At 41.2% G+C, this 15338-nt stretch overlaps 1 protein-coding gene across 4 annotated transcripts; it reads left to right on the top strand.

Moving 5' to 3' along the window:
* Positions 1–2023: 2023 nt before the first annotated feature.
* On the top strand, positions 2024–14485 carry LOC146304872 (putative ATP-dependent RNA helicase an3). Of its 4 annotated transcripts, none has more exons than XM_084713309.1 (19): positions 2024–2371; positions 4365–4416; positions 4689–4736; positions 5969–6025; positions 6201–6404; positions 6645–6747; positions 6844–6960; positions 7270–7369; positions 7479–7614; positions 7712–7809; positions 8087–8185; positions 8271–8431; positions 8513–8657; positions 8806–8950; positions 11328–11509; positions 11652–11769; positions 11861–12011; positions 13068–13192; positions 13337–14485. In XM_084713309.1, the coding sequence occupies exons 1-19, from the start codon at positions 2327–2329 to the stop codon at positions 13414–13416; spliced, it is 2166 nt and encodes a 721-aa protein (XP_084569435.1). In that variant the 5' UTR covers positions 2024–2326; the 3' UTR covers positions 13417–14485. The 4 variants fall into 4 exon arrangements, with proteins under 4 accessions (XP_084569435.1, XP_084569434.1, XP_084569437.1 ...); XM_084713308.1 differs by having other exon boundaries at positions 5966–6025; XM_084713311.1 differs by lacking the exon at positions 4689–4736.
* The last annotated feature ends 853 nt before the right edge of the window (positions 14486–15338 follow it).

Below are 15338 nucleotides of genomic sequence, written 5' to 3'. Positions count from 1 at the left end.
GAGGATTAAAAGTTCTATCATTATACAATCACAACTTGTATCTGCTGCAGGTATCTTACATTACATACATAACGAAGACCTACAGCTGTGGGCATTAATCAGAACCAGTCTAACTAATTTGTGGGAACAGGTGTGTACATGTCATGTAAGTCTGAGCTCTGTGTGGGAGACGGCTGCGTCTTTCTTCTCCACAGGTATGTGGACATCAGAGGAGGCCCTTTGGACGTGTACGTACCTGCTGTCAGACATTTGGGAATAACGTCAGACGAGTTGGAAGGTAAAGATGCGGAGACAAAGACAGAGAAGACAAAATTGTTTGGACTGACGTGCAAAGATTACTAAAGCAGCTTGTGTCACGTGTTGTTTGAATTGTTTGTCTGCTGAGAATTTGTTCAGTACACGAATTTAAATACAAAAAACAAAACTGAGGGCAAAGTGAAGCCACAAAGTGGAAACTATCATTACTCTTTGTCACCACAAGGGGGGAGTCTTACTCCAAAGTTACTGACAGTCCTGAGGTTCATTCATAAAATGCACTTTGCTGAGGTCAGACTGCTGGAAGAAATGCTCCTTCACTTTTACTTCAGTGAAAGTACTAATACTACACTTAACAATCAATCATCAAACTATACAAAGATGCTGGAAAAGTTTAGACTAAATAGTTTAGGTCTCCATTTTACACTCATGCTCACTTTTTAACCATTTCTATCATTGTAGTTGTGCCTCTTTCTGCAGTTTTGTTTTTCTTTGAGGTTGTTTTGTTTCTTGTTTCGCTCAGTTTGCCTCTCTTTGTGGTTATTTTGTTTCTCTTTGCAGTTGTTTTTTCCTCTGTGGCTGTTTTGTTTCTCTTTGTGGTCATTGTGTTTCTCTTTGAGCTTGTTTGTTTCTCTTTGCAGCTGTTTTGAGCCTTTTTGTTGACATTCAGTGTCTCTTTGTAGTTGTCATGCATCTTCCTGTAGTTTTATGTCTCTTTGTGTTTCTCTGTGGTCATTTTTTCATTAATGTTTGTCTCTTTTGGCTTGTTTTGGGCCACTTTGTAGCCTTTGAATGACATTTTCCTGGTGAAGCCCAGGGAGGTCTCCTGATCCTTTGGGTCTTTTGTGGTTGCTGGTTTGTGAGTTTTTCTGCAAGCTGGTTATTGCTAACTAAGCTTCCTGGTATGAGGGATAATGTGACTACTTTAACCCGTAAGCACTGTGTCAGATTTGAGTTGGACAGAGTTTATCTTCTTCCCATTAAAGACCTTTTTTTTTTGCTCATATAGGAAAATATGTTTTCATTTAATATAGTCAAATATTAATTCCATCATACCAACTTTTGCTCAAAGCTAAAAACAATGTAGCTTCAGTAGAATTAAATAGCTTCAGGTTTGGAATACAATGCACAGTTAATGTAATAAATATAACAGCAGGGGAGGCTGTGCACATTTCTTACTATTTCAAAAAAATATTAAACAATTTCTAAACATTTTAAAAGGAAAGGAAGATGGAAAGAAGACAAAAACAATCTACACTGAGCTCCACTGGGATTCTTTTTTTTTTTTTTTTTTTTTTTTTTTTTTTTTACTGTATTGGCGATATCGCGACAAATTCTGATCAAATCCTCGCGATGTCTGGATTAATAACGGTTTGGATGCGTCAGTCAAGCTCGCTAGTGTTAGCCACTGACTGAGCGGAAGTAAAGAAATTGAGTTGTGCTTTAAATGAAAGATTGAAATAGTTCCTTAAAAAATTATATAAAAGACCTGTTACCTAGTTAAAGTTCATAATAAACCTGTGTGAAATGTGCAGCATTATAATTAAGACGACTTGTCTTTATGAGTTTTGAATGATTGTGAATAACAAAGGCAGCAGCATAGTCACGTGTTATGATTTTGAACACATTACAAAATATTTTCAATTTAATATAGCCAAGATATTCCGTTATATTTGGCGCATTTTGAAAAAACATTATAAATCGACTCGTTTCTGTGAGCTTTTATTTTGGCGATACCCGGATGTTTTCCCCGTGTTTCTTCGGGCTAGTTTCACTACTGTATGACGGCTTCATCTCAGCCTCAGCTGAAGAGCAAGCCGACATCAGCTGAGTTTGCACGAAGTAACCATCCTCGCAGCTAAAAAATACAGGAATATATCAGCGCGTCAAACTCGGCAGCAGTTAGCATTTTGCAAAGTTACGTTTGCCTGTCGAGCCAATGAAATAACTGCCATCTGTCGTAACCACAGAAACTAGATAGAGGCGAGGGGAAAAATAACATTACATCAAACCCGGCAAACAAAGAGGTCCTTTTTTCAACGACAACATTTTTCCTCCATATTCTCTAGTTATGAGTCATGTGGCCGTCGAAAATGTCCACGGTCTAGAGCAGCAGGTAAGCGGTGCCACTTTCGTGTGTGTTGTTGATGAAACGTGTTAGAACGACAGGGATAGATGTTAGCTTGCCGGCTAGCCTCAAAACACCGCTAACGAGATGCTATCGTGCTAGCTAGTGTTGGGTGCGCTTCATTTACACGCTCGCGTGACCAGGCGCGGCTGCGGTAGGGAGTTTAAAGTATGCGACGTGGGAGACATTCTCTGTTTTCCTGGTTTACAGTCACTCGTGCTACACCGATATAAATAACATGAAAACGCTGTAGTTTTACTGTTTAATGATAGTTAGCTTAGCATGCGGACAAGCTGTTTTTAACAACAGGGAGCTGAATAAGCAATAACGCCCGAGTGGTTCCATCGGGCCGCCCGTGTGCAAACATGAAACGCACCCTTCAACTATTATCTTCACTGCGTTTGTCTTGCAGCTTGATACAATAATAAAATGGAGGTATGCGGAGATGGAGCGAGCTGGATTCGCACACGTACAATAAATGCCGTGTTTGACACTTTAGCTCGCCGGCTTTCAGGTGATACGCAGTAATTTTTTTGCACAGTTTTCTCTCGACTGCGTCCCGCTTAAAAAAAAAAAAAAGAAAAAAAAAAAAGGCTCATTTCTTCTGCGTCACCAGCAACGTAGTGTAGCTGAGTGTGACTGGTCAGACAGTTGGATGGCAACAGAAAAGTACTGTATGTTCTCAGTTAATGTTGTGGAAGGCTTTAATTGTCACTGACCTCATTTTAAGAAAATTATGCATTCTTTTTTTCTGCAAAAAAAAGATGCACCAAGAAGGTTTTTACCCCACTAGCTCAGAGGTTCCCATTTTTTTTCTCAGCTAGGAACCCCTTTACATGATAGAAAAAAATAAATAAAATTGAAAAAATTATCATGCCTAGTTATGTGAAAGACATGTTTTAAAAATATTTCCACCATGTCAACTAGGGCTGCACAATTATTGGCAAAAAAAAAATGCAATATGGCCAAGTGCATAGCATTTTTCTTGAAAAACGAAAAATGCATGAGAAAACAGAATTATAATGAGGCACTGGTGCTGCAGAGATGAGCTGGTCTAAATGTTTTTGTTCTCCAGATGAAAGAAAACATGTTTGTTTGGTACAGACCTCAATAAATATCACATTGTCATGATTTTATTTTATTTTTCTTTTCAGTGAACATTAAATCATAAATTTTGCAGCCTTAATGTCAACACAGAATACCCACAATATACATAAATGCACATCAAGTGAGTGCACATGAAATAAAATGCATTAAATAATATTCAATAAGCATACATAAATTATAAGTAATAGAACTATAATAAAAGGCAGAATATAAAAAAATAAATATATGGCTGCAATATATTTTCATAGTTGATTAATCTGTCGATTAATTTTTCCATTAATCAATAAGTTGTTTCGTCTATGAAATGTGAAACATGTTGATCAGTGTTTCCCAGAACTCAAGTTGACGTCCTCAAATGTCTTTTATTGTCCAAGAATCAAAGATATTCAGTTTACTGTCAGAGAGGAGCAAAGAAACCAGAAAATAGTCACATTTAAGAAGACATGCCATGTGATTTTCAAAATACAGACCTATTTTAAAGTGAACTATATATAAATTGGTATTTTCACTTTGCAACGATAATATTGGGTCACTGAAAGTCAAGTCAATATATTGATCCAGACTGATGTATCGTTACATCCTTAGTAAAAATCATTTGACCATTGGAAGGAAGATTTCTATATATATGAACTATTTTAGATTTTAGAAATATTATTTGTTGTGCTATCAAGAGTTTTGTGCCACAGACCTCTGAGGGTTATTTGAGAAAACATATCCCACCCTGAGACTGAAATTCAGTTTTTTGAAATGTGTGTCTGTTAGAAAAGCTTTGATTTTCCCAGTTATGATCGATTGAAAAAAGAAAAAAACCTCAGACAGTTTGTTCTTCTGAAAATGACAGTTTGTTGTGTGTTTGTTGTCTCTGTCTCTCCAGCTCGCTGTCCTAGACTTGAGTGCAGCAGACGGACAAGGTGGAGGCACCAACCGTAAGCAGCCAGCATGCTTTTATTAGAAGTGTTCAAACTTCATTTTCCCTTGCTATTGAGTGTGCACAGACACTTACAAACAAGTAATAAACCATGGTAATAACACCCGGGGTGTCGTAAAGGCAGCAAACAAGGAAGTGCTCCATAGAGAATAAAATTGGAAGGACAGGAATATCTTTAATTTCCTGTATTTACTTATTTATTTAAGATCAAATCCTTAAAGTTTAATAATTCATTAAATGATGTTGGACACTGTCTCTCTCTGTCTGCAGGGCGATACATTCCTCCACATTTACGGAACAAAGACGCTTCCAAAAATGGTGTGTAGCATCAAGCTAAAGCTGTCCTGTGGAGTTTTCATGTAAACAAACACAAAAGCAGAGTTGTGTTTACCTTCAGTGTCACTCACCGAAATGCACTGTGTGAACCCCTGAATGTACCTCCGTCCTCATGAAACTTTGACACAGTGGATTGTTTCGGACTATTTTGCATTGTTTACGTCCATGTTAGCGAGCTAGCACTTGTCTTCTATGTGTCTTTATATCAGAGTCCTGCACCGGGTGCTCACCAGGTAACTAAAATACTTTTTAAAAATGTAAGGTAAAGGTAAAAATAAGCTAAGTGCGGGTGAGCAGAATTTTAAACTTCAGTACAATACTAGTATTTTTACAAAATAGGATTTTTAAAATTTATTTTAAAATAAGCTTTTAAATTTCTGAAAAACATTTTTAACATCCTCAACCACAAAGACCACATTTGGCCAAATAATGAGACGTCACTGATCTGATAATGATGTAGGCTAGCTGCTAATTAGTACATCAGAATTAATGACATGACATGATGAAGGCAAAAATAGCAGCGGTGAACGTCAGATTATGGAAAATACATCATCAAAAACTGGTAAATTTGGTGTGATCACAGACTATGAGAATAACAAAACATGGCAGAAAATATTAGTGATAACCTACCCCCCTAAGTCCCACCCCTTTTGCTCTTTGCTCCAAAAACAGTTCTAACTAGCTAGCTAATCTACATTAAACACTAGCTAACTGGTGACATCTAATATAGCTAATATAAACAAAACGCTGGGTAACTAACAAGCCAGTCTACAGCAATAACAGGTTCCTCTGAGTGCCAAGCTTGCTCTAATGTTTTTGGAGCAAAGAGTGAAAAGAGGTGAGACTTAAAAAAACAAAAAAGTCAATTGCAGGTAATGGGTTGAGCTTCGTGGGTGCGGGTTTGCGAAACTGGGCCTGTGCAGGACTCTGCATCACATTACTGCCGTCAGCTGTTGATCAGGAACAGTGCAGTGGAACAATGTGAAGCCGGCGGCGGGGTTGTGAACCGGGCCGCCCTCATGCTTGTGTGTCTTAAGTATGCATGCACAACACAAACAAAACTGGGATCCCACTTGTAAAAATAAAGAATAATACAAAAAAAAACGTTGCTCCATAATGCTACCAGTGGTCCAAAACTCCACAGGGTACCTTTATTACCTGCATTTGTTCTTGATAAAAACACACAGCTGAAACTCTGTCCTCCTGTCCAGCAGGAAATGCCTTCGCTGCTGGTCGACAGGGTGGCTACACCATCGCGCCTGCAGCCAACTGTAAGTTCCTCTGTGAGCTTCTGCTAAACTCACTGCAGCATCACTCATCAGTCTGTTTTCTGTTCGGCGCTTAGTTATCACTTTGACGGCAGGGACGAGTTAAAATCCTGCACATATGACGTTCTAGTGTCATTTAATTATAATTTTCATAATTTAATTATGTTCTCCTCTGCAGATGGTTGGGACGGGGGGCGCAACAACTTTGTCAACGGCTACCATGACAACCGCATGACCGGCGGCAACACGTTTAACCGCGGCCCGCCTCGCATGGAGCGCGGACGAGGTGGCGTCGGAGGAGGGTACCGTGGCAACAGGGGCGGATCCTTCAACCCCATGAACCCGGCGCAGCAAATGGGCTTCGGCGGCTACGATAACAAAGGTGGGATTCGGTTTCAGTGAACTTAACACGTTGAAATAAACAACTCATGAATTTACTGTGGAGCTGCTTTAGTGACGGCGAGTGACCAGAGTCCTGGTTCTTTTGTAAACGTCAGAGTGACCATCTTTCACATTCAGCATCTGCCATATTTCAGTCCAAAGACCAGCTGTAGTGCTGCTGAATCCTGCGTTAATAATACTGAGCTGCCCTCTAACAGTTTTGCGTTCGTTCTCTCGTCAGACGCTGGCGGCTGGAACGCTGCCAAGGACGCCTATAGCAGTTTTGGTAACAACCGAGGGAAGTCTTCCTTCTTCAATGACAGAGGCAACGCTAACAGAGGGAGGTAAGGAGAGGCGACCCTGCATCAGGACTCTTAATATAAAGAAGTGCGATGATTTGTAGAGTTTTGGAAAATGTGGTAACGTCGTGCTGCATTCAGGTTTGATCACGGCGGGTTCGGCGGTGGAGGAGGAGGAGGAAACAGTCGCTGGGTAGAGGAGTCCAGGGACGACGGGGACTGGTCCAAACCGACGCCACGTAATGAGCGCCTTGAACAGTGAGTGTGTGTGTGTGTGCTGCTTCTGTTCATGAGAAGTGTGCTCCAGACTCGTGATGCATTTTCGTAGGGAGATCAGGAAATGTCAGAGAAAGTGTTCATGAGAGCTTTCTTAGCCCCGGGCTAATACTGTAAAAATGGTATTTGAGCCTTTTAGGTCTGGACTAATATCGTAAAAACATTATTAGAACCTTCTTAGCCCCAGGCATTTAAAGATTTTAAAGATCACAATAATAGGACCAAAGAAACACAAGATGTACTGTTTAGAACATGAGACTAAAGTGTTTCTCCTGCTGTTCTCCTGTTCAGCGAGCTGTTCTCCGGCAGCAACACTGGGATTAACTTCGAGAAGTACGACGACATTCCTGTAGAGGCCACAGGACAGAACTGCCCTCACCACATCGAGAGTGTAAGATCCCGATGTCACCTGGAGATCCGACTGTTAAATCAGATATCAGCTGCTGTTTTCATACCTGTGTTTGACCCTGTGTGTGTGTTTGTGTGTTTGTGCTGTGTAGTTCCAAGACGTGGACATGGGTGAGATCATCATGGGTAACATCGCTCTGAGCCGCTACACCAGACCGACCCCGGTCCAAAAATACGCCATCCCTATTGTCAAGTCAAAGAGAGACCTGATGGCCTGCGCACAGACAGGTAGGACACAAACAAACAAACAAAGATCATACTCTAAATAAACAATGACTTGGCTGAAAGCAGCTGGATGTGGACGATGTTGACTTTGTGTCCGCAGGTTCTGGGAAGACTGCAGCGTTCCTGCTGCCCATTCTCAGCCAGATCTACACCGAGGGACCAGGAGAAGCGCTTAATGCAGCTAAAGCATCTGGACAGGTGAGGAGAAAGTCAAAGCACTTTATTTCCTCGAGGTTTAAAGAAAGGGAAAAATGTGGGAATCAGTTTTGTTGTCTTTCCTATCCTGTTAGTTCTCTTGCAACCCTCTTAGATTTTAATTGTGACCCCTTCAAGGTCGAGTAAGTCCTGACAACTGGTGACTTCTGCTGTCACATTCGAGTCAAATATGGTTGCAGTGCAGCTGAAAGCACAGGCTTCCTCCCTGATCCTCAGCTGTTGTCGGTCTGACCGTGTTGTGCTGTTTTTGTGTTGACAGGAGAACGGAAAGTACGGCCGTCGTAAGCAGTACCCCATCTCACTGGTGCTGGCGCCGACCAGAGAACTGGCGCTGCAGATATACGATGAAGCCAGGAAGGTGCGTTCAAACACAGGAAATCTTACAAAACTGGAGAAACATTTATGCGTTTGTTCATTCAATGTGTGTGTGTGTGTTTGTGTAGTTCTCGTACCGCTCCAGAGTGCGCCCCTGTGTCGTGTACGGAGGAGCAGACATCGGCCAGCAGATCAGAGATCTGGAGAGAGGCTGCCACCTGCTGGTGGCCACGCCGGGAAGACTGGTGGACATGATGGAGAGGGGCAAGATCGGACTGGACTACTGCAAGTACGTATTAAAACTTTGGAATAATATGTTTTCTGTAATTCCGCTCAAAGGCTGCAACAACTTTGTCTGCGTCCTCTGCAGCTACCTGGTCCTGGATGAAGCCGATCGTATGTTGGACATGGGGTTTGAACCACAGATAAGACGCATCGTGGAGCAGGACACCATGCCGCATAAAGGCATCAGACAAACCATGATGTTCAGTGCAACCTTCCCCAAAGAGATCCAGGTACGCATGCAGTAACAGCGTGTGCACAAGTAACACAAGTTCACAGCGTGGTTATAAATGTTGATGTCAAAAATAAACAGTTTTTTTTTCTTATTCTAAAAATATGCTGAGAGTCTATGAATAAGCACATTGTCTGCTGCCTCTGCAGATCCTGGCCAGGGACTTCCTGGAGGAGTACATCTTCCTGGCGGTGGGCAGAGTCGGTTCCACCTCGGAGAACATCACTCAGAAAGTGGTGTGGGTGGAGGAGAGCGACAAGAGGTCGTTCCTCCTGGACCTGCTCAGCGCTACAGGTGAGACGGTCGCGACTCGCACCCTTCAGACACCGCAGCTCTGCCACACATCGAGCACAAACTGCAACCTGAATAGATTGTTGTACATCAGTTTAGAGCGACTGCTAACACACACGGTGCAGTTTTACTTCCACAGTATTTATGCCATGATCACATTGTCGTCCTTTCGTTCCAGCCAACACATCACTGTCATCAGAAACATTAAACATAACAGGATGAGTTGCACCAACAAGGATTCATTTTTAAACCTGATTAAGTCATCGTTCAACTTATGATTGTGTTAAGAATGATTAAAGTTAAACCTCTGTATAGTTTCTACTCTAAACTTAGATTAAGTTTATTTTAGTTGCAACGCCAGTTTAAACTCTGTTCCAGTATTAACTTTAATATTACTTTAATTGTTAGAGTATTTTGTTGTGCAAAAGGGCAGAAAATGCTGCTTTCAGCCTCTCGGATATGGAGATTCAAGCTTTTCTGTGTTTATTATCATATTAACCTGAATATGTTGGGGTTTTAGAAAAAAAAACAAGACAAAAAAGACATTTAAAGAAATCAGAAAGTGGTAAAGTTAAGGGACAGACTCAGCTTTATGATGCGTCTTCTTTATTTCACTCCAGTTGATAATTCAGCCGACACGTTTGTCTCAGAAGAGGGGGAAATTAGATTTTAGAGATTAGTTTTAATTGCGCAGCAGAGCTCTGCTTAATTTTAAATCTGGCTTTAGTCAATTTATACTAAGTTTTGCTAAACTCTGATTAGAATTAATGTCAGATTTAACTCTTCTTTGTTGGTGCAACCCTGTCACAGAGTTGGTTTTCTGCTGGTGATTGAGTGCAGTTTACATGTTGGTGGTTTGGTGTGGTTTTATCCTAAGTAATCCCGAGCGAGGTACAGGACAGTACTGGAGACAACATAGAGAAACCTGGTAAGATCCTCAATGACCAAACTATCTGTCACTTCATGATTTAAATCATTTGCTTGCCCTTTAATGTTCTTTTCTGTGGATGGAGACTCCTTTGTTTATTCGGTTAATTTTGGTTCTGTGGACCATCTCATGGGTCAGGTTTGCAAAGCTTACATCAGACATGCCTGTCGTATTTCTTCCTTCGTTTGAGAGTTTTTCTTTTTTTTCTTTTTTCGTGGCATCTTTTTGTAGAGAACGTTGCTGTAGTGTCTTCATGTCAGCCTTGATAGAGAGAGTCTGGTTATGCTGAAGTCTCAAAATGCATATAAATGTGGGCGAGTGCCCTTCACCTCAGTGATGCTTATGGATCAGGAGCATTGAGGAAGAACTTTGACCAAACTCTTTCCATCAGTGGCTCCAGTCACAGTGCCTGCACAACTACTACAACACAATGCTGCTGATGCTCTTTACTATTTTTTCCTTTATAATAATTTGTTTTTTTTTATCCACACTGCATTCCCTGCTGCCTGTTGCACTATTCTGTTCATAGTAAAAACATTTATTGTAATGTGATGTGAACAGTTTAAACTACTTAAAGGGATAGTTTGGAGTATTTGAAATGGGATTATGTGAGGTACTTCAGCCCTTTCCACGGGAAACCACCATTATATATCATCTCCAAAGCCAACAGACTACTTTGGCAAAAACAGGATTTTTTTTCCTGGTTTAATTTGGCTCATATAATGGTCATTTCCTGTTAGAAATTTAATCTGAACTCAGAACTATCCCTTTAAGGTGCATGTTGTTAAGATTTATGTATCACAACAGTGACCATAACAGCCTTATTGTCAGTATGATGCAAAATATTTTGGACCTGCAGCTGTTTTTTATATTGCAAATGCATGAATAAGATACAGTCAGATGAGTGCTAAAATGTTCATTCATGTTTTTCCCGCTGTAGGAATCAAAATCTCTGTATGTCCCCTGAAAAATATTGGGACTTTTGTGCCAATAATCAAATTCTATCAAAATATCACAGAGCTGCTTGCTAGCTGACATCAGTGTTTTGTTGAGTGTGAAATCCGTTTTTTAAGGTGTCACAGATACAGTCCGCAGTAATGGCACTGCACAGTACATTTGTTAGAAGCCAGATCCACCACATGTGGTGAAACAGGAAGTCTGAAACTTATTTTTCATCAGCGAACCGTAAGGATTGTGAGGTCGTCTGGTGCGTTTCAGAGCAAGAAACCTCTGCAACAGAAGACCAGCGTGAAGTTTCACGTGCATTAAATTTTGTGTTCAAACCGGTCTTCTCTGAAAAGTGATTCCTCAAGATTTTGGTGACGCTCTGACTCTTGTGCTTAAAACAAAAAGATTCATAAAAGGCAGGAATATAGCGACCACTGTGATAATCCGCTCGCCTTTAAAGATTAACCTCAGGTGTGTCTTTTTTTTCCCCTCTCCGTTCATCAGGTAAGGACTCGTTGACTCTGGTTTTTGTGGAGACCAAGAAAGGCGCCGACGCCTTGGAGGACTTCCTGTATCGGGAGGGCTACGCCTGCACCAGTATCCACGGCGACCGCTCCCAGAGAGACCGAGAGGAGGCCCTGAACCAGTTCAGATCAGGAAAATGCCCCATTCTGGTGGCCACAGCAGTCAGTAAAACTAAAATTCAGCCAGATACACTTGATTACATGTTTTCATTAAAATGACCAAACTTGCCACAATAATACTGAGTATTTCACATTTACGTATGACAGTGAACTTGATATTTCTGGTGTTTCTGTACCCACACAGGTAGCAGCTCGGGGTCTGGACATCTCCAATGTGAAACATGTCATTAACTTTGACCTGCCCAGCGACATAGAGGAGTACGTCCACCGTATCGGACGTACGGGACGAGTCGGAAACCTGGGTAAGGCTGCCAGCTGATGTCAGTCAATGATATAATCTTAAACGAGGATAGATTCTAAGCTTTTTACTCTCTGCACTATTTTCACCTGTAGGACTGGCCACGTCGTTCTTCAATGATAAAAACGGGAACATCACTAAAGACCTGCTGGACATCCTGGTTGAGGCCAAACAGGAAGTTCCCTCGTGGCTCGAGAGCCTGGCCTACGAACACCAGCACAAGAGCAACAGAGGACGCTCCAAGAGGTACACACACACACACACACACACACACACACACACACACACACACACACACACACACACACACACACACTGTGTCCTCCTCTTACAGAATATGCCTACAGCTTTGAATATGTGATTTATTTATTTTTTTATTGAGAAGCAAACAACAAATAGGACAAAATAGCAGAAAACTTCAACGTGCATAACTATTCACCCCCCTAAAGTCAGTACTTTGTAGAGCCACCTTTTGCTGCAATTATAGGTGCAAGCTGCTTTGGATAAGTCTCTATGAGATTGCCACATCTAGCATCTATCTGGCAAAACTGCTCCAGCTGCTTCAAGTTGGATGGGTTCTGCTGGTGAACAGAAGTCTTCAAGTCTGACCACAGATTCTCAGTTGGATTAAGGTCTGGGCTTTGACAAGGCCATTCCAACACATTTAAATGTTTCCCCTTAAACCACTCGAGTGTTGCTTTAGCAGTATTCTTAGGGTCATTGTCCTGCTGGAAGGTGAACCTCCTCCATTGTGTGTTTTTTTTAGTGGTGCCTCTTGCTCAAAGGTGTATATATACTGACAGTTCATGTGACACTTACATTGCACACAGGTGGACTTTATTTCACTAATTATGTGACTTCTGAGGGTAATTAGTTGCACCAGAACTTTTTAGGGGCTTCATGGCAAGGGGGGTGAATACCTATGCACATGCCAATTTTCAGTTTTCCATTAAAGAAAATTTTATTAATAATTTATATATTTCTCATTTCACTTCACCAACTTAGACTATTTTGTGCAGATCATGTACATAAAATTCAGAATAAAAATAATTTAATTTACAGGTTGTGTGTAACAAAATATGTAAAAAGCCAAGGGGGTGAATACTTTTGCAAGGCACTGTAGTTGGCGATTACTTTAGTAATTGATTAAATTGCATTTGATTGTTTTGTAGCCAGATTTAGGAAAAAGTGCTATTTGTGTGGCTGTGCCAAGATGCTGCCAAAATGTTTAATACTATGGTTGTGCTACACGCCTGTGAATAACAACAATAATAATAATAATACATTTGATTTCTGCGGCAGGTTCTCTGGTGGTTTTGGAGCACGTGATTATCGCCAGACGGCCGCGGGAGGCAACGCCGGAGGGTTTGGAGGACGTGGAGGTCGCAACCAGGCGGGACACGGAGGAAACCGTGGCTTCGGAGGAGGTGAGGATCTCGTCCTACTTGAGAAAAATGCGATTGCGCTCAATTTCTTTCATTTTTGTCTTGGCGACTTCCAGACTTGCCGTCCAAGTTAGCAAGCGAGCTAACTTCATGGGTAACGCCTTTGCTTTGTTTCCTCCCTCTCAGGTGGTTTCGGCAACTTCTACACCAGCGACGGCTACGGAGGCAACTACTCACACTCTCAAGTTGACTGGTGGGGCAACTAGGTTCCTCCGTCTACTCTTTCACTCGTCCCTCTTTCTTCTTCTCACTCGTCCTCCTTCCTTTTTCTCCACACTGTCGTCTGCAACCCCATCTGTCTCCTCCCCTTCCATCGAACCCCCCAAAATCCACGTGCATGTTATTAAACTATTTATACTCATTTATATAGCCCTCCTTCCATCCCCGCGCACTCAGATCTTTTAATTCCTCTTTAGATTTCTCTCGTCTGTCCATCTCCGCCTTCGTCTTTACAGTCCCCCCGTCCTTTCTTCTTTTGATTTCTTCTGTCCTGGTAAATCTTTCCTCTTAAAAATAGGCCACATTATAAAGGGATTCTTCAGTTTGAGTTTTCCAACTCTAGTCGCAGATTTGCTTTTTCCCTCTGTGGCAAAGTTTCTTTAACCCCCGCCGAGATTAGATGGACATTTAAGATTTACGGTGACTTAAGTTCTACAAAAACAGCAGGGGGAATCCATTTTTTTTCAACTTTAGGTTTGAGTTTTGGCGTCATTCTGTTTTCGTCTGCATTCACCCAAAGCCAGCCAGGCGTCCTGTGTACCTTCACGTCATCTTTGTATGTAACGCATGGCCATGTTGTAAATCACCGGCCAAAAACTTTTCTAAAATATAGAGCAGAGACGGGCGAGATGTCAAATCTGAGAAAAAAAATATGTCTGCATATAAATTCAAAAAAAAAAAAAAAAAAAAAACGGGAACTGGCTGAAGCTTCTTCACTTGATGACATGACGGATACTTAAAAGTGGCCACAGAAACAGAAAAAAAAAAGTTTTTTTATTTATTTTTTTCACCTTTTTAAAACATTGAAGCATTGATTTACCCGAGAGATCTGAGAAAGATGTCCGACAGAGACGGAAGGGCAAGGGGCTGGACGAACTGAAATACCCGGTCGGTGGGACGCCAGCGCACGTTGTCGCCCGTTAGCGGTGATGCTAGCAAACAGTGTGGTTGTCAATATAACAACTACAAACAGCATTTTCTTTGTTTGAAACAAAACATAATGGAGGATCATTTGTTTCTGTACTGTGCCTTTAAGAATTTGAACTTTGTCTCTTATTTCTGTTGTTTTTATTGCCATAATACGTAAACTGGCTACAAATATTGGCCAACTGCGACTAAAAAAAAAAGAGTATTTAATGTCATGTATGGGTTTAAACATGTTTTTCTTTATTTCTATTTGGAAGGAAACAAACTAGGCTTGAACTAAATCAAACCTTGGCAAAAAAAAAAAAACTAAACTAAACCTACGATGAGGAAACTCAAAGCAATTCCTTATCTGTTTATTGGAGTTCAAATTCATCAGAAGGTCTCTGATGAGCTGATTCCAAAAAGCATATCACCACTGTAATCATATTTATACTCATCTATAGCGGGTCAAAACGGCATTACTCAAAAAATATTGATAAGAAAAACAGACCTCGAGTGGAGATGACAGCTGTGGTTTTATGCTTTTGGGAAAGCGAGTCCTACTAATTGACCTGTACTACGTCACTTCTGCAGCTCTGGTTTGAGCTTGAGTTTGGGTTTCTCAGAGTCGTGTTGTCACTAATTGTTGGGTCACGTTGTGCCAGTCGCAGAGCCGCTGAGAGAGGATTTGGTGCAGCTGTGCAGCAGCAGTCATGTTACGTTACTTCTCCCTTCATTACCATCCAAATGTATGCTTGTAAATAGAGATGCGTTCCTCATGGCGAGATCTGACACCACCCTCAAGTCATATTAGATTTACAGTAGTTAGGAAAACTGCTCACCCTCATTCTTGTACATGTAAGCTGCACAAGGCAGAAGCTAATACCAGAAATTTTGTCCCTGAAGTAGGTATTGTTTGGGTTATTTCAACTGATACTTTAAAGGTATTGAGTACCAAAACTGGAGCTGTAGTTAAAATACGTTACCCTAAACATGATAGTCT

Source organism: Lutjanus erythropterus, chromosome 24, assembly GCF_056507025.1.
Source record: "Lutjanus erythropterus isolate fLutEry1 chromosome 24, fLutEry1.hap2, whole genome shotgun sequence".
NCBI classification, from domain to species: Eukaryota; Metazoa; Chordata; class Actinopteri; order Lutjaniformes; family Lutjanidae; genus Lutjanus; species Lutjanus erythropterus.
Note: the sequence above shows the minus strand (reverse complement) of the source record. Positions and strands in the feature narration are given on the sequence as shown.